The sequence below is a fragment of the Oncorhynchus masou genome, chromosome 5 (genome assembly GCF_036934945.1).
Source record: "Oncorhynchus masou masou isolate Uvic2021 chromosome 5, UVic_Omas_1.1, whole genome shotgun sequence".
NCBI classification, from domain to species: domain Eukaryota; kingdom Metazoa; phylum Chordata; class Actinopteri; order Salmoniformes; family Salmonidae; genus Oncorhynchus; species Oncorhynchus masou.
The window spans coordinates 36,458,712-36,477,691 of NC_088216.1; the positions used below are offsets into that span (position 1 = coordinate 36,458,712).

Consider the following 18,980-nt stretch of genomic DNA (forward strand, 5'->3'; position numbering starts at 1 on the left):
GAAGGCATTTATTTAAAGTACAGACAAAAGTCGGGGGAGGACAGCAGGAAGGGACAGAAGAGAGGAGGCTATTTTTTACAAGATTAACGGTGGGACACAGCCAATTGAATAAGGTCTTAAATGTGATAGGAATGCATCCGACAGGAAAGTGTGATTATTGGCAGGAAACAGAAACAGTGGAGCATGTATTGCTACAGTATGGGCAGTGTCAAAGTTGCTTTTTAAACATTTAATTGAACCTTTATTTAACTAGATTAAACTAGATTTAACTGGATTCAAACCAGGGTGTCTGTAGTGATGCCTTACACGCTGAGATGCAGTGCCTTAGACAGCTGTGCCACTCGGGAGCCTTGAAAGAGAGAGGCTGAGATCTAGCATAGTTTAAAGAGTATTTTAGATATAGTCTCAAATATTGTGTTATCTTTTTTAAGAGCAACGTGGCTGGCAGGTAGATTTTTGTTTCTCCGTCTCTGGCCCACGCTCCAGTACAGTAGGTGGCGATAATGCATCATAACGTTCGATGCCAACCGCGGACAAACCCCACTGAAGAAGAAGAAGAAGAAGACGAAGAGGGAATATTGAGCGTACGGTGGTAGCAACACACGCAAGGCAAGCAAACTCAAAACGATACGTGGATTCTCATCGAATAGTTAGTTGGGTGAAAGGCCATGACACATGTGCAAACAACCTGAAAACGCATAGGAATAAGAGGAGTCATTTTCACCGGACCATGGGGAACTGAAATATGATTTTAAAATAAATATTATTCGCTGACTAGTAAGTAATTTATCAAGAATCTGCCAGTTACCTGCCCGCGCTTTAGCTATCAGGTCGCTAGTAAGGTATTGCTAGCCAGCCGCATTGCCTATTTGGCTGTGTGGTAGTTATAGGTTTGGATACAGTAATATCAGGTCAATTCGACGGACTTTCCATTCGAGCTACCGGGCGTTACTCAACCATGCCATGTTTTCTTGGAGGTGTATCAAGTTGGCTGGCTAGTTAGCTAGCTAGCCTACCACACTGAGTCTGACTGGAGCAGTATTGCAAGGACAGTTAACAGACAGTATGTGGTATTACTATTCCATATAGCGAGCTATGTATTGCCCCCCCCCCGATTTTTGTTTTACTCTCCAAATAACTAACGTTAGGTAGTTACTTTGAAATATAGTTGTCTCGATCGGGCTCTGTTTTTGGTCCAATTACACTTTGCACGTTGGGGTTTCCCTCAACATATATTTATACACGCATTACTTTTAACTTAAGATCTAGCTACTACTGTTAGTAGTTTTTCGACTTGGAAAATGGATTCGGGTATTGAAAAGGAATGCAGCGCTCTGGGAGGGCTCTTCCAGATCATCATGAACGACATGAAGGTAAGAGAAGTTCACATTGGTTAAAGAACATTCTTAGTACAGTAGATATAACTCAAATGGATGTTTAAAGGTTATCTGGTGAGACACTTAAAGTAGTAGCTATCGAGCTAAGTTATTTGCAGTTTGCCACGTTTTTACGGCTTGCCTCAGTCACACTTTGGGTTGGCAAAATGAATACCGAGGTAAAATTTGTTTTGTATAAGAATTTCGGTGGACATTTGGTTTTCACTCATCAATAGCTATTTACTCAGCATGGCATGACTATGAACATGGTATTTTCTGAATTTGGGGTGAATGGAGAACCCCCTCTTCTATCCTCCCCTGGTTCAGAATATCTCATTTTCATAGTCATGTCACGCATTGGTTTAAGCTGCAGTATGTACAATTTGTTTTGTTGGGGGGTGGCAGAATAATAGAACGTTAGAAGGCGTGGATTGTTCTCCATCCACCCCTGATTCTGAATATACCGTTTTCATAGTCACGGCATGCTTGGTTCAGTAGTTATTGATTGGATAATTGAATATCCAATATAAAACTAATTTTACCAAGCTAAAACAAATGCAACAGGCTAACTAATGTTAGCCAACTTGCTGGTATACCAACTCTACTTGCTTTGATGTTAGCTGGCTAGCTAACCCAAGCTGGAGGAGATCAAACAGGGCCATCCATTTTACCTGTAGCCCCTGGTCAGATGTTCTACTAACTATGAACGTTAACAAGCTGAATTATAAATCTCCCCATGTATTTGTTGAATCTATCGCAAATCCGTGTGACTGAACACCAATAGCACTCACTCACTTCTGAATTGTTTCCATTCGATTGTGCACAGGTGAGCAGGAAATTGGTCATTGTAAAATGCACAAGGCCACTCTTGTCTGAACAATACTATTGGGGAGGGGGTTACAGTAGACCAAACTTTTCCTGAAATATCTACTTCAATAAAAAGAGCCCAAATGCTGTCTTTATCTTTGGTCATAAATTAAGGTAATTAAGGCCATGAAGTCACCCAATGTCAGTGACTGTTATCCTGATTGGCAGCTGACATTGGCACATTGCATGTGGCAGCAGCACCCAACTGACATTGGCACATTGCATGTGGCAGCAGCAACCAGCAAATTACCAGCATGGCATCCCCACCATAAGGCCATATATTCCCCTCATATTCATATTTAATTTACTTACAAGCACCTAGGCCTATATCCTTGGATGAAATTTATAGATCTACCCTGGGCACGATACTGTGATTGCAACCAATGTCCTTTTTTTAATTAAAGGGTTAATTTCGAGGTAAATTGAGTAGGCTATTTCAGGTTGGGCCAAGGCCTTTTTGCCCCACAGCTTCCCCATCTGAACAGGCAGTTAACCCACTTCCTAGGCCGTCATTGAAAATAAGAATTTGTTCTTAACTGACTTGCCTAGTTAAATAAATTTTAAAAAATCTACTGTTTGCTCGATGCCAACACTTAAAGTCCATGGAGAATAAGAGCACCTCCTCCCAGCTGCCCACTGCACTGAGGCTAGGAAACACTGTCACCACCGATAAATCCATGATAATTGAGAATTTCAATAAGCATTTTTCTACGGCTGGACATGCTTTCCACCTGGCTACCTCTACCCCGGCCAACAGCTCTGTACCCCCCACAGCAATTGCCGAAGCACCCCCATGCTTCTCCTTCACCCAAATCCTAATGTTCTGAAAGAGCTGCAAAATCTAGACCACTACAAATCAGCTAGGCTAGACAATCTGGACCCTTTCTTTGTAAAATGATCCATTGCAATTGTTGCAACCCCTATTACTTGCTTGTTCAACCTCTTTCGTTTTGTCTGAGATCCCTAAAGATTGGAAAGCTGCCGCGGTCATTCCCCTCTTCAACGGGGGAGACACTCTAGACCCAAACTGTTATAGACCTATATCTATCCTGCCTTGCCTTTCTAAAGTCTTCGAAAGCCAGGTTAATAAACAGATCACTGACCATTTCGAATCACACCGTACCTTCTGCGCTATGCAATCTGGTTTCCGAGCTGGTCATGGGTGCACCTCAGCCACGCTCAAGGTCCTAAACAATATCATAACCACCATCGATAAAAGACAGTACTGTGCAGCCGTCTTCATCGACCTGGCCAAGGCTTTCGACTCTGTCAATCACCATATTCTTATCGGCAGACTCAACAGCCTTGGTTTCTCAAATGACTGCCTCTCCTGGTTCACCAACTACTTCTCAGACAGTTTAGTGTGTCAAATCGGAGGGCCTGTTGTCCGGACCTCTGGCAGTCTTTATGGGGGTGCCACAGGGTTCTTTTCTCTGTATATACATCAATGATGTCGCTCTTGCTGCTGGTGATTCTCTGATCCACCTCTACGCCGATGACACCATTCTGTATACATCTGGCCTTTTGGACACTGTGTTAAAAACCTCCAGACGAGCTTCAATGCCATACAACTCTCCTTCTGTGGCCTCCAACTGCTCTTAAATGCAAGTAAATCTAAATGCATGCTCGTCAACCGATCGCTGCCCGCACCTGCTGCCCATCCAGCATCACTACTCTGGACGGTTCTGACTTACAATATGTGGACAACTACAAATACCTAGGTGTCTGGTTAGACTGTAAACTCTCCTTCCAGGCTCACATTAAGCATCTCCAATCCAAAATTTAAATCTAGAATCGGCTTTCTATTTCGCAACAAAGCATCCTTCACTTATGCTGCTTAACATACCCTCGTAACACTGACCATCCTCCCGATCCTCGACTTCGGTGATGTCATCTATAAAATAGCCTCCAACACCCTACTCAACAAATTGGATGCAGTCTATCACAGTGCCATCCGTTTTGTCACCAAAGCCCCATATACTACCCACCACTGCGACCTGTACGCTCTCGTTGGCTGGCCCTTGCTTCATATTTGTAGCAACCCACTGGCTCCAGGTAATATAAGTTTTTGCTAGTTAATGCCCCGCTTTATCTCAGCTCACTGGTCACGATAGCAGCACCCACCCGTATCACGCGCTCCAGCAGGAATATTTCACTGGTCATCCCCAAAGCCAGCTCCTTTGGCCACCTTTCCTTCCAGAACAAAATGAAACAATCACTGAAGCTGGAGTCATATCTCCTTAACTAACTTTAAGCATCAGCTGTCAGAGCAGCTTACCGATCATTCTGGTTGTGGGGCTGGTTGGATGTACTGGCAAATTCTCTAAAATGGCATTGGCAAGCGGCTTCTGGTAGATAAATGAACATTACATTATCTGGCAAACAGCTCTGGGGGGACATTCCTGCATTCAACATGCCAATTGCATGTTCATTCAAAACTTGAGACGTCTGTGGCGTTATGTGACAACTGAATGGATTAACTTGGCTGCCCCCCCACCATGACCCCTAAGTGGCTCCATAAAAAAGTGACGCGGAAGGGCAAAATAAACTTATAATGTTCAAGGCATCATGAGGCAGGACAATTATGTGGATATATTGAAGCAACATCTCAAGACATCAGTCAGGAAGTTAAAGCTTGGTTGCAAATGTGTCTTCCAAATGGACAATGATTCCAAGCATACTTCCAAAGTTGTGGCAAAATGGCTTAAGGACAACAAAGTCAACGTATTGGAGTGGCCATTACAAAGCCCTGACCTCAATCATATAGAAAATGATGGGCAGAACTGAAAAAGCGTTTGCGAGCAAGGAGGCCTACAAACCTGACTCAGTTACACCAGCTCTGTCAGGAGGAATGGGACAAAATACACAACTTTATGTGGGAATTTTGTGTAAGGCAACCTGAAACGCTTGACCCAAGTTAAATAATTTAAAGGCAATGCTACCAAATACTAATTTAGTGTATGTGAACTTCTGACCCACTGGGAATGTGAGGAAAGAAATAAAAGCTGAAATAAATCACTCACTATTATTCTGACATTTCACATTCTTAAAATTAAAAGTGGTGATCCTAACTGACCTAAAACAGGGATGTTTTTACTGGGATTAAATGTCAGGAATTGTGAACGACTGAGTTTAAATGTATTTGGCTAAGGTGTATGTAAACCTCCAACTTCAAGTAAAATAACTTAAGCCTGCTACAACAGTAGCAAGGCTATATGCAGAGAGTACCGGTACAGAGTCAATGTGTGGGGGGCACAGGTTCGTCGAGGCAAAATGTACATGTAGGTAGAGGTAATGCATAGATAAGCAGTAGCGTAAAAATAGGGGGGGTTCCAAATAGTCCAGGTCGCCACTTGATTAGCGCATGTTATAAAATGACATTTATCAGTGTTCCACCATTATTCTTAAATAAAATAACCATATACAATTTCATACCGGTGTCTTGTGCAACATGAAAGTCAATTTGCGACTGAAAGACTAAAGAAATAAACTTCACGACTTAAGCAGGAGCACCTTCAGCATGCAATACATGAGCAAACAAGTTAGAATACCCGAGCTGACACGGTACAAATCTGACGTTCTGCCCCTGAACAAGGCCGTTAACCCACTGTTCCTTGGTCGTCATTGAAAATAAGAACAAATTCTTAAAACTGACATGCCAAGTTTTTTTTGGGGGGGGGGGGTGAAACACTCAAGGAATGTGCCTACCTTGGTATAAGTAGTGTTGCAGCCTCACGTCATTTCCAATATCGACGAGCCAGATATCAATAAGCATTCACGCCCCGAGGTTATTCCCAATCAGTGTAGGCAATGGAGGGGTTAGGCATTGTAAGGGATACAGCATTTCTACACGGCCCCAACAGAGACCGTAGACTAAATCAATGGTTGTGAGAAATAGCCTAATAGCAGTTTCCTGATTGATCCTCAAGCTGCCCTTCCCTGGACATTCCACATACACATTTGTAGGCCAAAGCTATATCTGATGAACTTCAAGCCAGGGTACGAAGGAATGATGTGTAATTCCTCACAAAATGACAACAAAGGACCGATATTTTTGGACTGTCATGAAATTGAATCCATAGAATGGGACTTGAGGAAGGATTGTTCACATAGATACAAATGTCAAATATATTTGAGAAAAAATGAATCAAAGACGGCAGCTTCAACATTTTGGCCAGTTGAAGTTGGACGTTTACATACACCTCAGACAAATATATTTCAACTCAGTTTTTCACAATTCCTGACATTTAATCCTAGAAACAATTCCCGGTCTTAGGTCAGTTAGGATCATCACATGTTGATCCCCATTTGGGAACTTTCCCTAACACCCTCAGCTGGAATGTGGCGCATGGAACGCAAAAAATATTCTTAAAAATATTTAACCTCCACACATTAACAAGTCCAATAGCTTAAATGAAAGATAAACACCTTGTTTATCTACCCAGCAAGTCAGATTTCTAAAATGTTTTACGGCGAAAACATAGCACATATTTATGTCAAACCACCACCAAAGACACAGCTAATTTGCATAGCCAAGTTGAACAAAATATGCAATCAACAAACGCAGGATTAAAAGAAAAATAAATCACTAACCTTTTGAAATCTTCATCAGATGACAGTAATATAACATGTTACACAGTACATTTATGTTTTTTCAATAATATGCTATATATATCCATAAATCTCTGTTTACAATTACGCATTGTTCAAAAAATGCTACTCAAATGTCCGGAGAAATGACGATAGCTCCGGCAGATAACAAGCAATACACATCATAAACTTTAACTAAATATGCATGTTCTACATATATATAGAAAGATACACTTCTTCTAAATGCAATCTCTGTGTTACATTTATTTTTAACGTTACAGAATTCGTTCACTAGGCTATAATATGAGTCGGTGCTCAGAAATAAGCATGATGGCTCCTCTATCTTGGAGTCCACAGAAACCCAAATTTAACACACAAATATTCCCTTACCTTTGCTGTTCTTCCATCAGAAGACCTGGAAGGAATTATACTCACCAAAAACATTGTTTAGTTGTGAAGTCTGTCTTTCGGTTATCAAACACGGCATATTTCGGTTGAAATGCAGCCAAAAGTCAAGTGGGAAACTGTTCCCAGGTCTGTAGGCGCTTGGGAAGGGTGGGGGCGATGACGTCAAAGTTGGGCCAACTTTTATGATGACAAGAGAGAGTTTGGGAGAATGACTGCCCTGAGAGTTATGCTTACATACAGACATAATTTCAACGGTTTTAGAAACTTTAGAGTGTTTTCTATTCAATAATATTTTTTATATGCATATATTAGCAATTTTTGAAAGATTTTTTTCTGTTTAATATGGGCACGCAATTACTCCAAAGGGGGCAGCAGACAGCCCTATCTTTAAGAATGTGAAATGTCAGAATAATAGTGAGTTTTTAATTTCAGCTTGTATTTATTTAAACTCTAGCGTCGAGCAATCCCGTATCCGGGAGCGTAATCATAGCCTCAAGCTCATTAGCATAACGCAACGTTAACTATTCATGAAAATCGCAAATAAAATGAAATGAAATAAATATATTGGCTCACAAGCTTAGCCTTTTAACAACACTGTCATCTCAGACTTTCAAAATATGCTTTTCAACCATAGCTACACAAGCATTTGTGTAAGAGTATTGATAGCTAGCATAGCATTAAGCCTAGCACTCAGCAGGCAACATTTTCACAAAAACAAGAAAAGCATTCAACAAATAAAATAATTTACCTTTGAAGAACTTTGGATGTTTTCAATGAGGAGACTCTCAGTTAGATAGCAAATGTTCTGTTTTTCCAAAAAGATTATTTGTGTAGGAGAAATCGCTCTGTTTTGTTCATCACATTTGGCTAAGAAAAAACCCCGAAAATTCAGTCATTACAATGCTGAACTTTTTTCCAAATTAACTCCATAATATCGACAAACATGGCAAACGTTGTTTAGAATCAATCCTCAAGGTGTTCTTCGCATATCTATTCAATGATAAATCATTTGTGGCAGTTGCCTTTCTCCTCTGAACCAAATGGAAAAGTGCACGCAGCTGGAGCTTGTGCAATAATTTCGACGGAGGACACCAAGCGGACACCTGGTAAATGTAGTCTCTTATGGTCAATCTTCCAATGAAGTACAAATACGTCACAATGCTGCAGACACCTTGGGGAAACGACAGAAAGTGTAGGCTCATTCCTGGTGCATTCACAGCCATATAAGGAGACATTGGAACACAGCGCATTCAAAATCTGGGGCATTTCCTGTATGAAATTTCATCTTGGTTTCGCCTGTGGCATTAGTTCTGTGGCACTCGCAGACATTATCTTTGCAGTTTTGGAAACGTCAGTGTTTTCTTTCCAAAGCTGTCAATTATATGCATAGTCGAGCATCTTTTCGTGACAAAATATCTTGTTTTAAACGTAACGTTTTTTCATCCAAAAATTAAAAGAGCGCCCCCTATATTGAAGAAGTGAAACACATTCCCAGTGGGTCAGAAGTTTACATGCACTCAATTAGCATTTGGTAGCATTGCCTTTTAAATTTAAATGGTTTGACTTCATTAGGGTAGGGGGCACTATTTTCACCTCCGATTAGGATTTTTCAATGCCGATACGGGTTTATTGGGAGACCAAAAAAGCCGATACCAGTTAATCAGTCAATTAAAATGTATATTTATTTATTTGTAATAATAACAATTACAACAATACTGAATGAACACTTATTTTAACTTGATATAATACATCAATAAAATCAATTTCACCTGAAGTAAATAATGAAACATGTTCAATTTGGTTTAAATAATGCAAAAACAAAGTGTTGGAGAGAAAGTAAAAGTGCAATATGTGCTATGTAAGAAAGCTAATGTTTCAGTTCCTTGCTCAGAACATGAGAACCTATGAATGCTGGTGGTTCCTTTTTAACATGAGTCTTCAATATTCCCAGGTAAGATGTTTTACCATTTGTATTTCGTTAACCTTTGACTATTAGATGTTCTTATAGGCACTTTAGTATTGTCAGTGTAACAGTATAGCTTCCGTCCCTCTAGTTAGCGCGCGCTAACTAGCTAGCCATTTCACTTCGGTTACACCAGCCTCATCTCGGGGGTGGAAAGGCTTGAAGTCATAAACAGCGCAATGTTTGACGCACAACGAAGAGCTGCTTGCAGAACTCAAGTTATGTTTGAATGAATGTTTACGTGCCTGCTTCTGCCTACCACCGCTCAGTCAGATACTTGTATGCTCAGTCAGATTATATGCAACGCAGGACACGCTTAATAATATCTAGTAATATCATCAACAATGTGTAGTTAACTAGTGATTATGATTGATTGTTTTTTATAAGATAAGTTTAATGCTAGCTAGCAACTTACCTTGGCGTACTGCATTAGTGTAATAGGCAGTCTCTTTGTGGAGTGCAACGAGAGGCAGGTCGTTATTGTGTTTTACTAGTTAACTGTAAGTTTGCGAGATTGGATCCCCCGAGCTGATGAGGTGAAAATCTGTCTTTCTGCCCCTGAAAACTTGAAATCGGCCCTAATGAATCGGCCATTCCGATTAATCGGTCGACCTCTAGTCATTATGGCCAAACAGTTTATTTTTGGTTCATCAGACCAGAGGACATTTCTCAAAAAAGTATGATCTTTGTCCCCATGTGCAGTCCCAAACGTAGTCTAGTTTTGGAGCAGTGGCATCTTCCTTGCTGAGCGGCCTTTCAGGTTGTCGATATAGGACTTGTTTTTACTGTGGATATAGATACCTTTGAAATTATTTCCTCCAGCATCCTCACAAGGTCCTTTGCTGTTGTTCTGGGATTGATTTGTGCTTTCCACTCCAAAGTACATTCATCTCTAGGAGACCGAATGAATCTCCTTGCTAAGCGGTATGATGCCTGCGTGGTCCCATGGTGTTTATACTTGCGTACTATTGTTAGTACAGATGAACGTTGGACCTTCAGGCATTTGGAAATTGCTCCCAAGGATGAACCAGACTTGTGAAGGTCTACAATTTTTTTTCTGAGGTCTTGGCTGATTTCTTTTGATTTTCCCATGATGTCAAGCAACAAGGCACTGAGTTTGAAGGTAGGCCTTGAAATACATCCACAGGGACACCTCCAATTGACTCAAATTATATTTTTTTTATTGTTTTTATTTCTTTACTTACCTAGTGTATAAAAGGTGAACAATAAGCACGTGACAAACTTTGATTTGATTCATGTGGGAGCTGATGTTTGTCTTTATCACCATCTTGATAACATCTACGGGATCGGTGTCTCCGCCCCTACACCACAGGATGGTTGCGCTAACGTAGGCTGATGTGATTAGCATGAGGTTGTAAATAAAAAGAACGTTACCCAGGAAATGGACATGTCTGATATGGGCAGAAAGCTTAAATTCTTGTTAATTTAACTGCACTGTCCAATTTACAGTAGCTATTACAGTGAAATAATACCATGCTTTTGTTTGAGGAGAGTGCACATTTAGGAACTTAAATGTATTAATAAACCAATTGGGTACATTTGGGCAGTGTTGATACAACATTTTGAACAGAAATGCAATGGTTTATTGAATCAGTCTAAAACTTTGCACATTGCTGTAGTGGCCAAAATCTAAATTACTCCTAACCTGGAATATTACATTTTGGCCTTTCTCTTGCATTTCAAAGATGGAACACACATACGCATGTTTTTTTCTCTCTGTATTATCTTTAGCCTATCAGAAGCTTCTAAAGCCATGACATTTTCTGTAATTTCCAGGCTGTATAAAGGCGCAGTCAACTTAGTGTATGTAAACTTCTGACCCACTTGAATTGTGATACAGTGAATTATAAGTGAAATCTGTCTGTAAACAATTGTTGGAAACGCACAAAGTAGATGTCCTAACCGACTTGGCGAACGATAGTTTGTTAACAATACATTTTTAGTGGTTGAAAAAACGAGTTTGAATGACTCCATAAGTGAATGTAAACTTCCGACTTCAACACTTATTTTTCTTAACTTAATTTAAGGGCTTGTAAGTAAGCATTTCACTTTTAGGCCTACTACACCTTTTGTATTCGGTGCATGTGACATACATTTTGTAAACATTTTTGTAATTTAAAAAATATATACACTGCTCAAAAAATAAAGGTAACACTAAAATAACACATCCTAGATCTGAATGAATTAAATATTTTTATTTAATATACTTTTTTCTTGCTGACAACAAAATCACACAAATTATCAATGGAAATCAAATTTATCAACCCATGGAGGTGTCTCCTGAGGGATCTCCTCCCAGACCTGGACTAAAGCATCCGCCAACTCCTGGACAGTCTGTGGTACAACGTGGCGTTGGTGGATGGAGCGAGACATGATGTCCCAGATGTGCTCAATTGGATTCAGGTCTGGGGAACGGGCGGGCCAGTCCATAGCATCAATGCCTTCCTCTTGCAGGAACTGCTGACACACTCCAGCCACATGAGGTCTAGCATTGTCTTGCATTAGGAGGAACCCAGGGCCAACCGCACCAGCAAATGGTCTCACAAGGGGTCTGAGGATCTCATCTCGGTACCTAATGGCAGTCAGGCTACCTCTGGCGAGCACATGGAGGGCTGTGCGCCCCCCCCCCCCAAAGAAATGCCACCCCACACCATGACAGGCCTACCGCCAAACCGGTCATGCTAGAGGATGTTGCAGGCAGCAGAACGTTCTCCACGGCGTCTCCAGACTCTGTCACGTGCTCAGTGTGAACCTGTTTTCATCTGTGAAGAGCACAGGGGACCAGTGGCGAATTTGCCAATCTTGGTGTTATCTGGCAAATGCCAAACGTCCTGCACGGTGTTGGGCTGTAAGCACAACCCCCACCTGTGGACGTCGGGCCGTCATACCACCCTCATGGAGTCTGTTTCTGACCGTTTGAGCAGACACATGCACATTTGTGGCCTGCTGGAGGTCATTTTGCAGGGCTCTGGCGGTGCTCCTCCTGCTCGTCCTTGCACAAATGCGGAGTTAGCGGTCCTGCTGCTGGGTTGTTGCCCTCCTACGGCCTCCTCCACGTCTCCTGATGTACTGGCCTGTCTCCTGGTAGCGCCTCCATGCTCTGGACACTACGCTGATAGACACAGCAAACCTTCTTGCCACAGCTCGCATTGATGTGCCATCCTCGATGAGCTGCACTACCTGAGCCACTTGTGTGGGTTGTAGACTCCATCTCATGCTACCACTAGAGTGAAAGCACCGAAGCATCAAAAGTGACCAAAACATCAGCCAGGAAGCATAGGAACTGAGAAGTGGTCTGTGGTCACCCCCTGCAGAACCACTCTTTTATTGGTGGTGTCTTGCTAATTGCCTATAATTTACACCTATTGTCTATTCCATTTGCACAACAGCATGTGAAATCCAATTTGTAAGTCGCTCTGGATAAGAGCGTCTGCTAAATGACTTAAATGTAAATGTAAATTTATTTTCAATCAGTGTTGCTTTCTAATTTGACATTTTGATTTCACAGAAGTTTGATTGACTTGGAGTTACATTGTTGTAGTGTTCCCTTTATTTTTTGAGCAGTGTATATATATATTCTCTCGCATTGGAAAGCGGTCTCCGTTTCAGAACCGTGGACAATATTCAGTTGAATTGAATTGGCCCCTTTCCCAATATGTCGCTATGTGCATTTAAGCAAATTTATTGGTGTTTAGAAAAATGTCTGAGGCAGCAGCGTCGAGGATATAGGTCTTGCCATAATTGTCTAAGAAAAGAAAACCCCCAACTAAATTAGATCTACAATCAATAGTCCAACTGTTAAATGTGACTGGTGTTATAAATGATCCATATAAAGTAGGGACGCACGATTTGTCGGTGAACATATCGGTATCGTCCGATATTAGCTAAAAATACCAACGTGTATTGGCCGACGTTGGTCTAGTTTAACTCCGACGTCAAAGCTACCGTGCATACCGATATGGTGTAATGATACCTCGTAAACTGTTGCGCTTCACGTGCATTCCTAACTTAGCCCTCAATGGTTGCTGTGTGGATCGAGCAGTCATTTGATCGCGAGACAACTCAGTCTAAATCCATTAAAACCAAGATAATGGAATTCATTGCCCTTGACATTCAACCGTTCTCTCTCGTGGGTGATGTAAGATTTTGCCGACTGGTCGAGCACCGTTACACACTACCAAGTGCGCTATTTTTCAGTTGTTTCCCTACTGGAGTTACACAGTAATAGCGTCCCTGCTTTTAGCTTCACGACGTACATACTATGGAACGCCGTTTGGGTCTTAGTCAAAAAATATAAAGTAGCACTGTCAAAGCTGTACATAAGTCTGCAAACACCGGCCACGAACGATGTGTTTACAATACCGCATTGGTAATAAAGCATCATTTGTTCAACCACAACTTCTGGGGTAGCTATCTTTAGCTTGGGACCTAGCAAGCACCAATACAACCAGCCTGAAAATAATGACCAGTAGAACCTGCAGTCGTCTTCATTATTCTTAGCACTTATTTAGGAATCCTTGTAAGTATTAGCTAGGTTGCCACTTGTTCACCTATTGAACTTCAGTTCATAAAAAATAAATAGCTAGTCAATCATAAATACCTGTTGCCCAAAGCTAAAGTTATAAGCAGCCAGCTAGCTTCATTTGGCTAGTGAGGTTTGACCGGACTGGTTAATTTGTTGTGAAGCTCGCCACATTAAAGATTAGGCAATATAGTGGAATTTGCAGATAATCTTTGTTTATCATATGCATAGTCACTTTAACCATATGTACCTACTGCCTCAATCAGCCCGACTAACCGCTGCCTGTGTGTAGCCTCGCTACTGTTAAATTTTCACTTTTTTTTTATTGTTTTTATTTCTTTACTTACCTAGTGTATAAAAGGTGAACAATAAGCACGTGACAAACTTTGATTTGATTCATGTGGGAGCTGATGTTTGTCTTTATCACCATCTTGATAACATCTACGGGATCGGTGTCTCCGCCCCTACACCACAGGATGGTTGCGCTAACGTAGGCTGATGTGATTAGCATGAGGTTGTAAATAAAAAGAACGTTACCCAGGAAATGGACATGTCTGATATGGGCAGAAAGCTTAAATTCTTGTTAATTTAACTGCACTGTCCAATTTACAGTAGCTATTACAGTGAAATAATACCATGCTTTTGTTTGAGGAGAGTGCACATTTAGGAACTTAAATGTATTAATAAACCAATTGGGTACATTTGGGCAGTGTTGATACAACATTTTGAACAGAAATGCAATGGTTTATTGAATCAGTCTAAAACTTTGCACATTGCTGTAGTGGCCAAAATCTAAATTACTCCTAACCTGGAATATTACATTTTGGCCTTTCTCTTGCATTTCAAAGATGGAACACACATACGCATGTTTTTTTCTCTCTGTATTATCTTTAACTAGATATGGGTTATTTTCCTGTGTTTAATTTCACATTTCCACAAACTTCAGTGTTTCCTTTAAAATGGTATAAGGAATATGGATATACTTGGTTGTGGTCCTGAGCTACAGGCAGTTAGATTTGGGTATGTCATTTTAGACAAAAATTGAAAAATAAATGGGGCGAATCCTTAAATTAAGAAGCAACCTCTGCTGGTTCACTGGGCCTCAGTAGCCTTGTACACTGGGCAAAGGGCCACTGAGAACAGTGCCTTTAGGGCAAAGCCTGTCGGGTTCCCCTGTCCTCCAATTCGCTGTTCTGGCCATAACAGCTCCTGAAATCTCCAGTCTAGAACACCGACCTGGTCTATGTATTGTGGTTGTAACCGAGCAAGATGCTTTCTTTGCAGGTGCAACTGAGTGGGGGAAATTAATTTAACAAGCCAATTGTTTTATCTTGAGCGCCACACTGATTTGCTGGTTTAACTGTAGCACAATGAATTAACATTTGGACACTAAATGTGCATTTTCTTTGATCATTTAACATGATCCTATGCTGACTATATATTGAGGAAGATGTTGCTGGCTGATTTTAATCTAGTTGTTGGGTCCCAACCTGTAAACATGCCAGTACTATTCTAATGGTTAAGACATCTAGATGTTATACACTCAAAAAGTGTTCCTGGAGTATCCAGGAAGGGAGGGTCGAGTCTGAATCAAATGTTTAATTATACAGATTAAACAACATGCACACACAGATATTCATACCTTGTATTTTGTGGTACATGTTAATGAGAAACTGTTTTGAAGAGGTAAGGGAGGAGGTGGTAAATGTGATCTGCGTAACATACCAATACAAATTTAAATACCTTGTGTATGCCTCGTCTGTATACCTGCAGACATAAAAGTGATCAGTTCAGTAATCTGCACCCAATACAGCTAGCCTTCAACATAGTTCTTATAGCCTACATATTTGTACCTTTTTGTTGATAGATATCTATCAAATTGTCTGTTTTTCGAAGGATTTGCACAAATATGATAATATAGATGGCATCATTATCAAAAAACATACATTTAGTTCATTCGAGGGACAAACCTTAACTGAAAAATTTGATCTCAATTTAAGGTAAGTGCCTGCACTTACTGTCCTTTCAAATCCAAATGTTTCAGTTTGGCAGTTCCTGCAAGAACCCCCACCACCTTTCGGGTTCTTGGAAGAACCATTTCAGTGGCAATAACCTTAAGGTTCTTCAAAGAATTTTAAGGAGCTTAGAAGAAACCTTGTTGAACCCCTCATTTATGTTACAGCAGCGTACTTGTGCAGTCTGCACTCAAAGCTGGTCTTCTCAACATCAAGAGAAATGCTATACTGAACAGTGAGAACTTCAGGAGGATGACTAAAGCTTGAGTCATAGTTTCCTGGTAATAGTTGTCGTTGAGTGTGTCCTTATCTATGCTTGGAATCGGGGAGCGGCCATGCTAGGGGCCGAGCCCTGGTGATAGAGGAAATTTGCATTTGGAGGATGGTGAGGGTGGCTTTCAGGTCTCCGGTGTTTGCTCAGGACCCATGCAGTACTACGGATCACTGGAATTTAACAGCCCATTGTTACTGGGCTATCGGGCTCCCCTAGCCTCCTAAGGGCCCTTGTTAGTAGCAGTTTAAGTGTCGAGAGGAGCTGGACCGTCATCTTTTTTTGTATCAATTATTAATCCAATAAGTGGAGCACGGGAGGCAGGCTGGCTCCGCTGTTGGTACAGCTCTAGGCATGAATGAAGGACAGCTGAGCTTCAGCTTGAATGGAGCGAAGTCCGCTACTTTACTGTTCAACAGAATCAATGATCAGTTAGGTTCTAGTGGCATACCCTGATGCTGTTTTTGGAGGCACAGAAATGGTGCAAGAATTAGCCAGTAGGAGTGTAGAAGGTGTATGTTCGTCATTTTGTGTTTCCATAGCAACGGCAAAATGTAATAGAGATTCTCTCCGGGAGTCAACTCCGATACAAAGGCTTTCATGCAGTTTAAAGAGCAACTTGAGGGACTAACTTCAGAAGAGCTCTACTCACTAGGGAGAAAAAAGAATCAAGGAAGTGAAACCATGAAAGAAACAGGGAGGGCTCTCCTGGGTGGATCACTTCAAGCTTTTTTCAGACACAGGAAAGCAGCCTCTTTGGTACAAACCATTGGCACTGGTAGGCTACAAGTGGTGCTTAGACGCTATGCACACAGTTTTCTAGCCTGCAAGTAGTCTACAGCTATTTTCCCCTTCATAATTTCATGAAGTTGTAAAATTATTTATTTTATTGAATTCTGCTACCAGTTTGAAAGGTGAGAGACAAGCACAAAACTGCAGGCTATAGGCTATACTCCCCATCCCACACTGTCCAGCCCCTTTGATCCAGATCACGTTTTGCCAGGTGCAATGGCCTCAGTGCATCTCCACTGTTCATTTACGGTTTTGCTATTGCATTCAGGCTGCCGTGTGAATCTATTTCCTGTGTGTTTTCATGGTATTTCTATCGAAGTAATATAAATCAAACGGTGCCTGTCAAACAGCACCCGCAAACAATTAGTCATTGTGACGGCAATTGATTGAACAGTGGGTCATTACAGTTCAAAAGCATGAGGATTTTGACACCCACCTTTTTCTGTTCATTTATGTAATTAGAAACATAAGATTAGCATTCCTGTAAAATTATTTTGTTTTATTATTTTATCTCTGAGAAATTAAACTAATTGATTGCACCCAAACTGGCAAGTTTTTATCTATAGGATTCATATGATATCCCATAGGTGTACTATATTTAACATCTGATTTGGACCAAGTTTTTCTAACAGTGAGTTAGACATGAGGAATCCAAAGAAATGGTCAAAAGCCACCCACTCATGTGTCAGGGATAGTCCTACTCTGAGCCGCAGCGCCATACTAGTCAGACATAGAGAACTGATACTGTATAATCGTTGTTGGGGTGGGTTTATGTGGGGCACTGTGGGTGGATTTTGACCATTTTTTTGGATGTCTCAAGGTTTGGTCCAAATCAGATGTTACATACTACACTACCGTTCAAGACTTTGGGGTCACTTAGAAATGTCCTTGTTTTTGAAAGAAAAGCACTTTTTTATTTTAAAATAACATCAAATTGTTCAGAAAAAACAATGTAGACATTGTTGATGTTGTAAATGACTAGCTAATTTATTTTTTAAATGGATTATCTACATAGATGTACAGAAGCCCATTATCAGCAACCATCACTCCTGTGCTCACAACGTCCCATTGGTTAGCTAATCCAAGTTTATAATTTTAAAAGGCTAATTGATCATTAGTAAACCCTTTTGCAATTGTTAGCACAGCTAAAAACTGTTGTCCTGATTAAAGAAGCAATTAAACTTGCCTTTAGACTACTTGGGTATCTGGAGCATCAGCATTTGTGGGTTCGATTACAGGTTCAAAATGGCCAGAAACAAATAACTTTTTTCAGAAACTCGTCAGTCTATTCTTGTTCTGAGAAATAAAGGCTATCCCATGCGAGAAATTGCCAGGAAACTGAAGATCTCGTACAACGCTGTGTACTACTCCATTCACAGAACACCGCAAACTGGCCCTAACCAGAATAGAAAGATGAGTGGGAGGCCCCGGTGCACAACTGGGCAAGAGGACAAGTACATTACTGTCTAGTTTGAGAAACAGACTCCTCACAAGTCCTCAACTGACAGCTTCATTAAATAGTACCTGCAAAACACCAGTCTCAATGTCAACAGTGAAGAGGTGACTCCGGGATGCTGGCTTTCTGGCAGAGTTCCTCTGTCCAGTGTGTGTTTTTATTGACTAGTCTGAAATATGGCTTTTTCTTTGCAACTCTGCCTAGAAGGCCAGCATCCCGGAGTCGCCTCTTCACTGTTGACGTTGAGACGGATGTTTTTGCGGGTACGATAGTCATTTAAAGCATTAACTTGTTGAATGTAGGGTGCAGTGTATTGATTTTTTAAAATGAAAAATGTACCCATTTGAAACGACCTATTCTTCAGGCCCAGAAACTAGAATATGCATAGAATGGTCAGATTAGGATAGAAAACACTAAAGTTTCCCAAACTGTCAAAATATCGTCTGTGAGTATAACAGAACTGATATTGCAGGCGGTAACCTGAGGAAAATCAAACCAGGAAGTGGCTATTTTGAAAGCTCCATGTTCCATAGTCGGCCTTCGCTCCATTTAAAGGGATATCGACCAGATTCCTTTTCCTATCGCTTCCTCGTGGTGTCAATAGTCTTTAGACATAGTTTCAGGCTTTTATTTTGAAAAATGAGTGAGAAAGATAACATCGCGTCAGTGGATAGCTGGGTGTTCGCATGAGTTTTGCTT

The 18,980-nt window shown here is 40.9% G+C and overlaps 1 protein-coding gene across 2 annotated transcripts in view; it reads left to right on the plus strand.

The window, feature by feature from the left end:
• Nucleotides 1–555: 555 nt before the first annotated feature.
• mtss1 (MTSS I-BAR domain containing 1) overlaps nt 556–18,980 on the plus strand; it is a 115,169-nt gene continuing 96,744 nt past the window's right edge. Inside the window, exons 1-2 of one of the 2 annotated variants that reach the window (XM_064965465.1) lie at nt 556–777; nt 1,264–1,373. In XM_064965465.1, coding sequence (XP_064821537.1) covers nt 1,302–1,373 — 72 coding nt within the window. In that variant the 5' untranslated portion in view covers nt 556–777; nt 1,264–1,301. Of the gene's footprint in view, nt 1,374–18,980 lie in introns of both variants that reach the window. The other variant, XM_064965464.1, reaches the window with a different exon arrangement.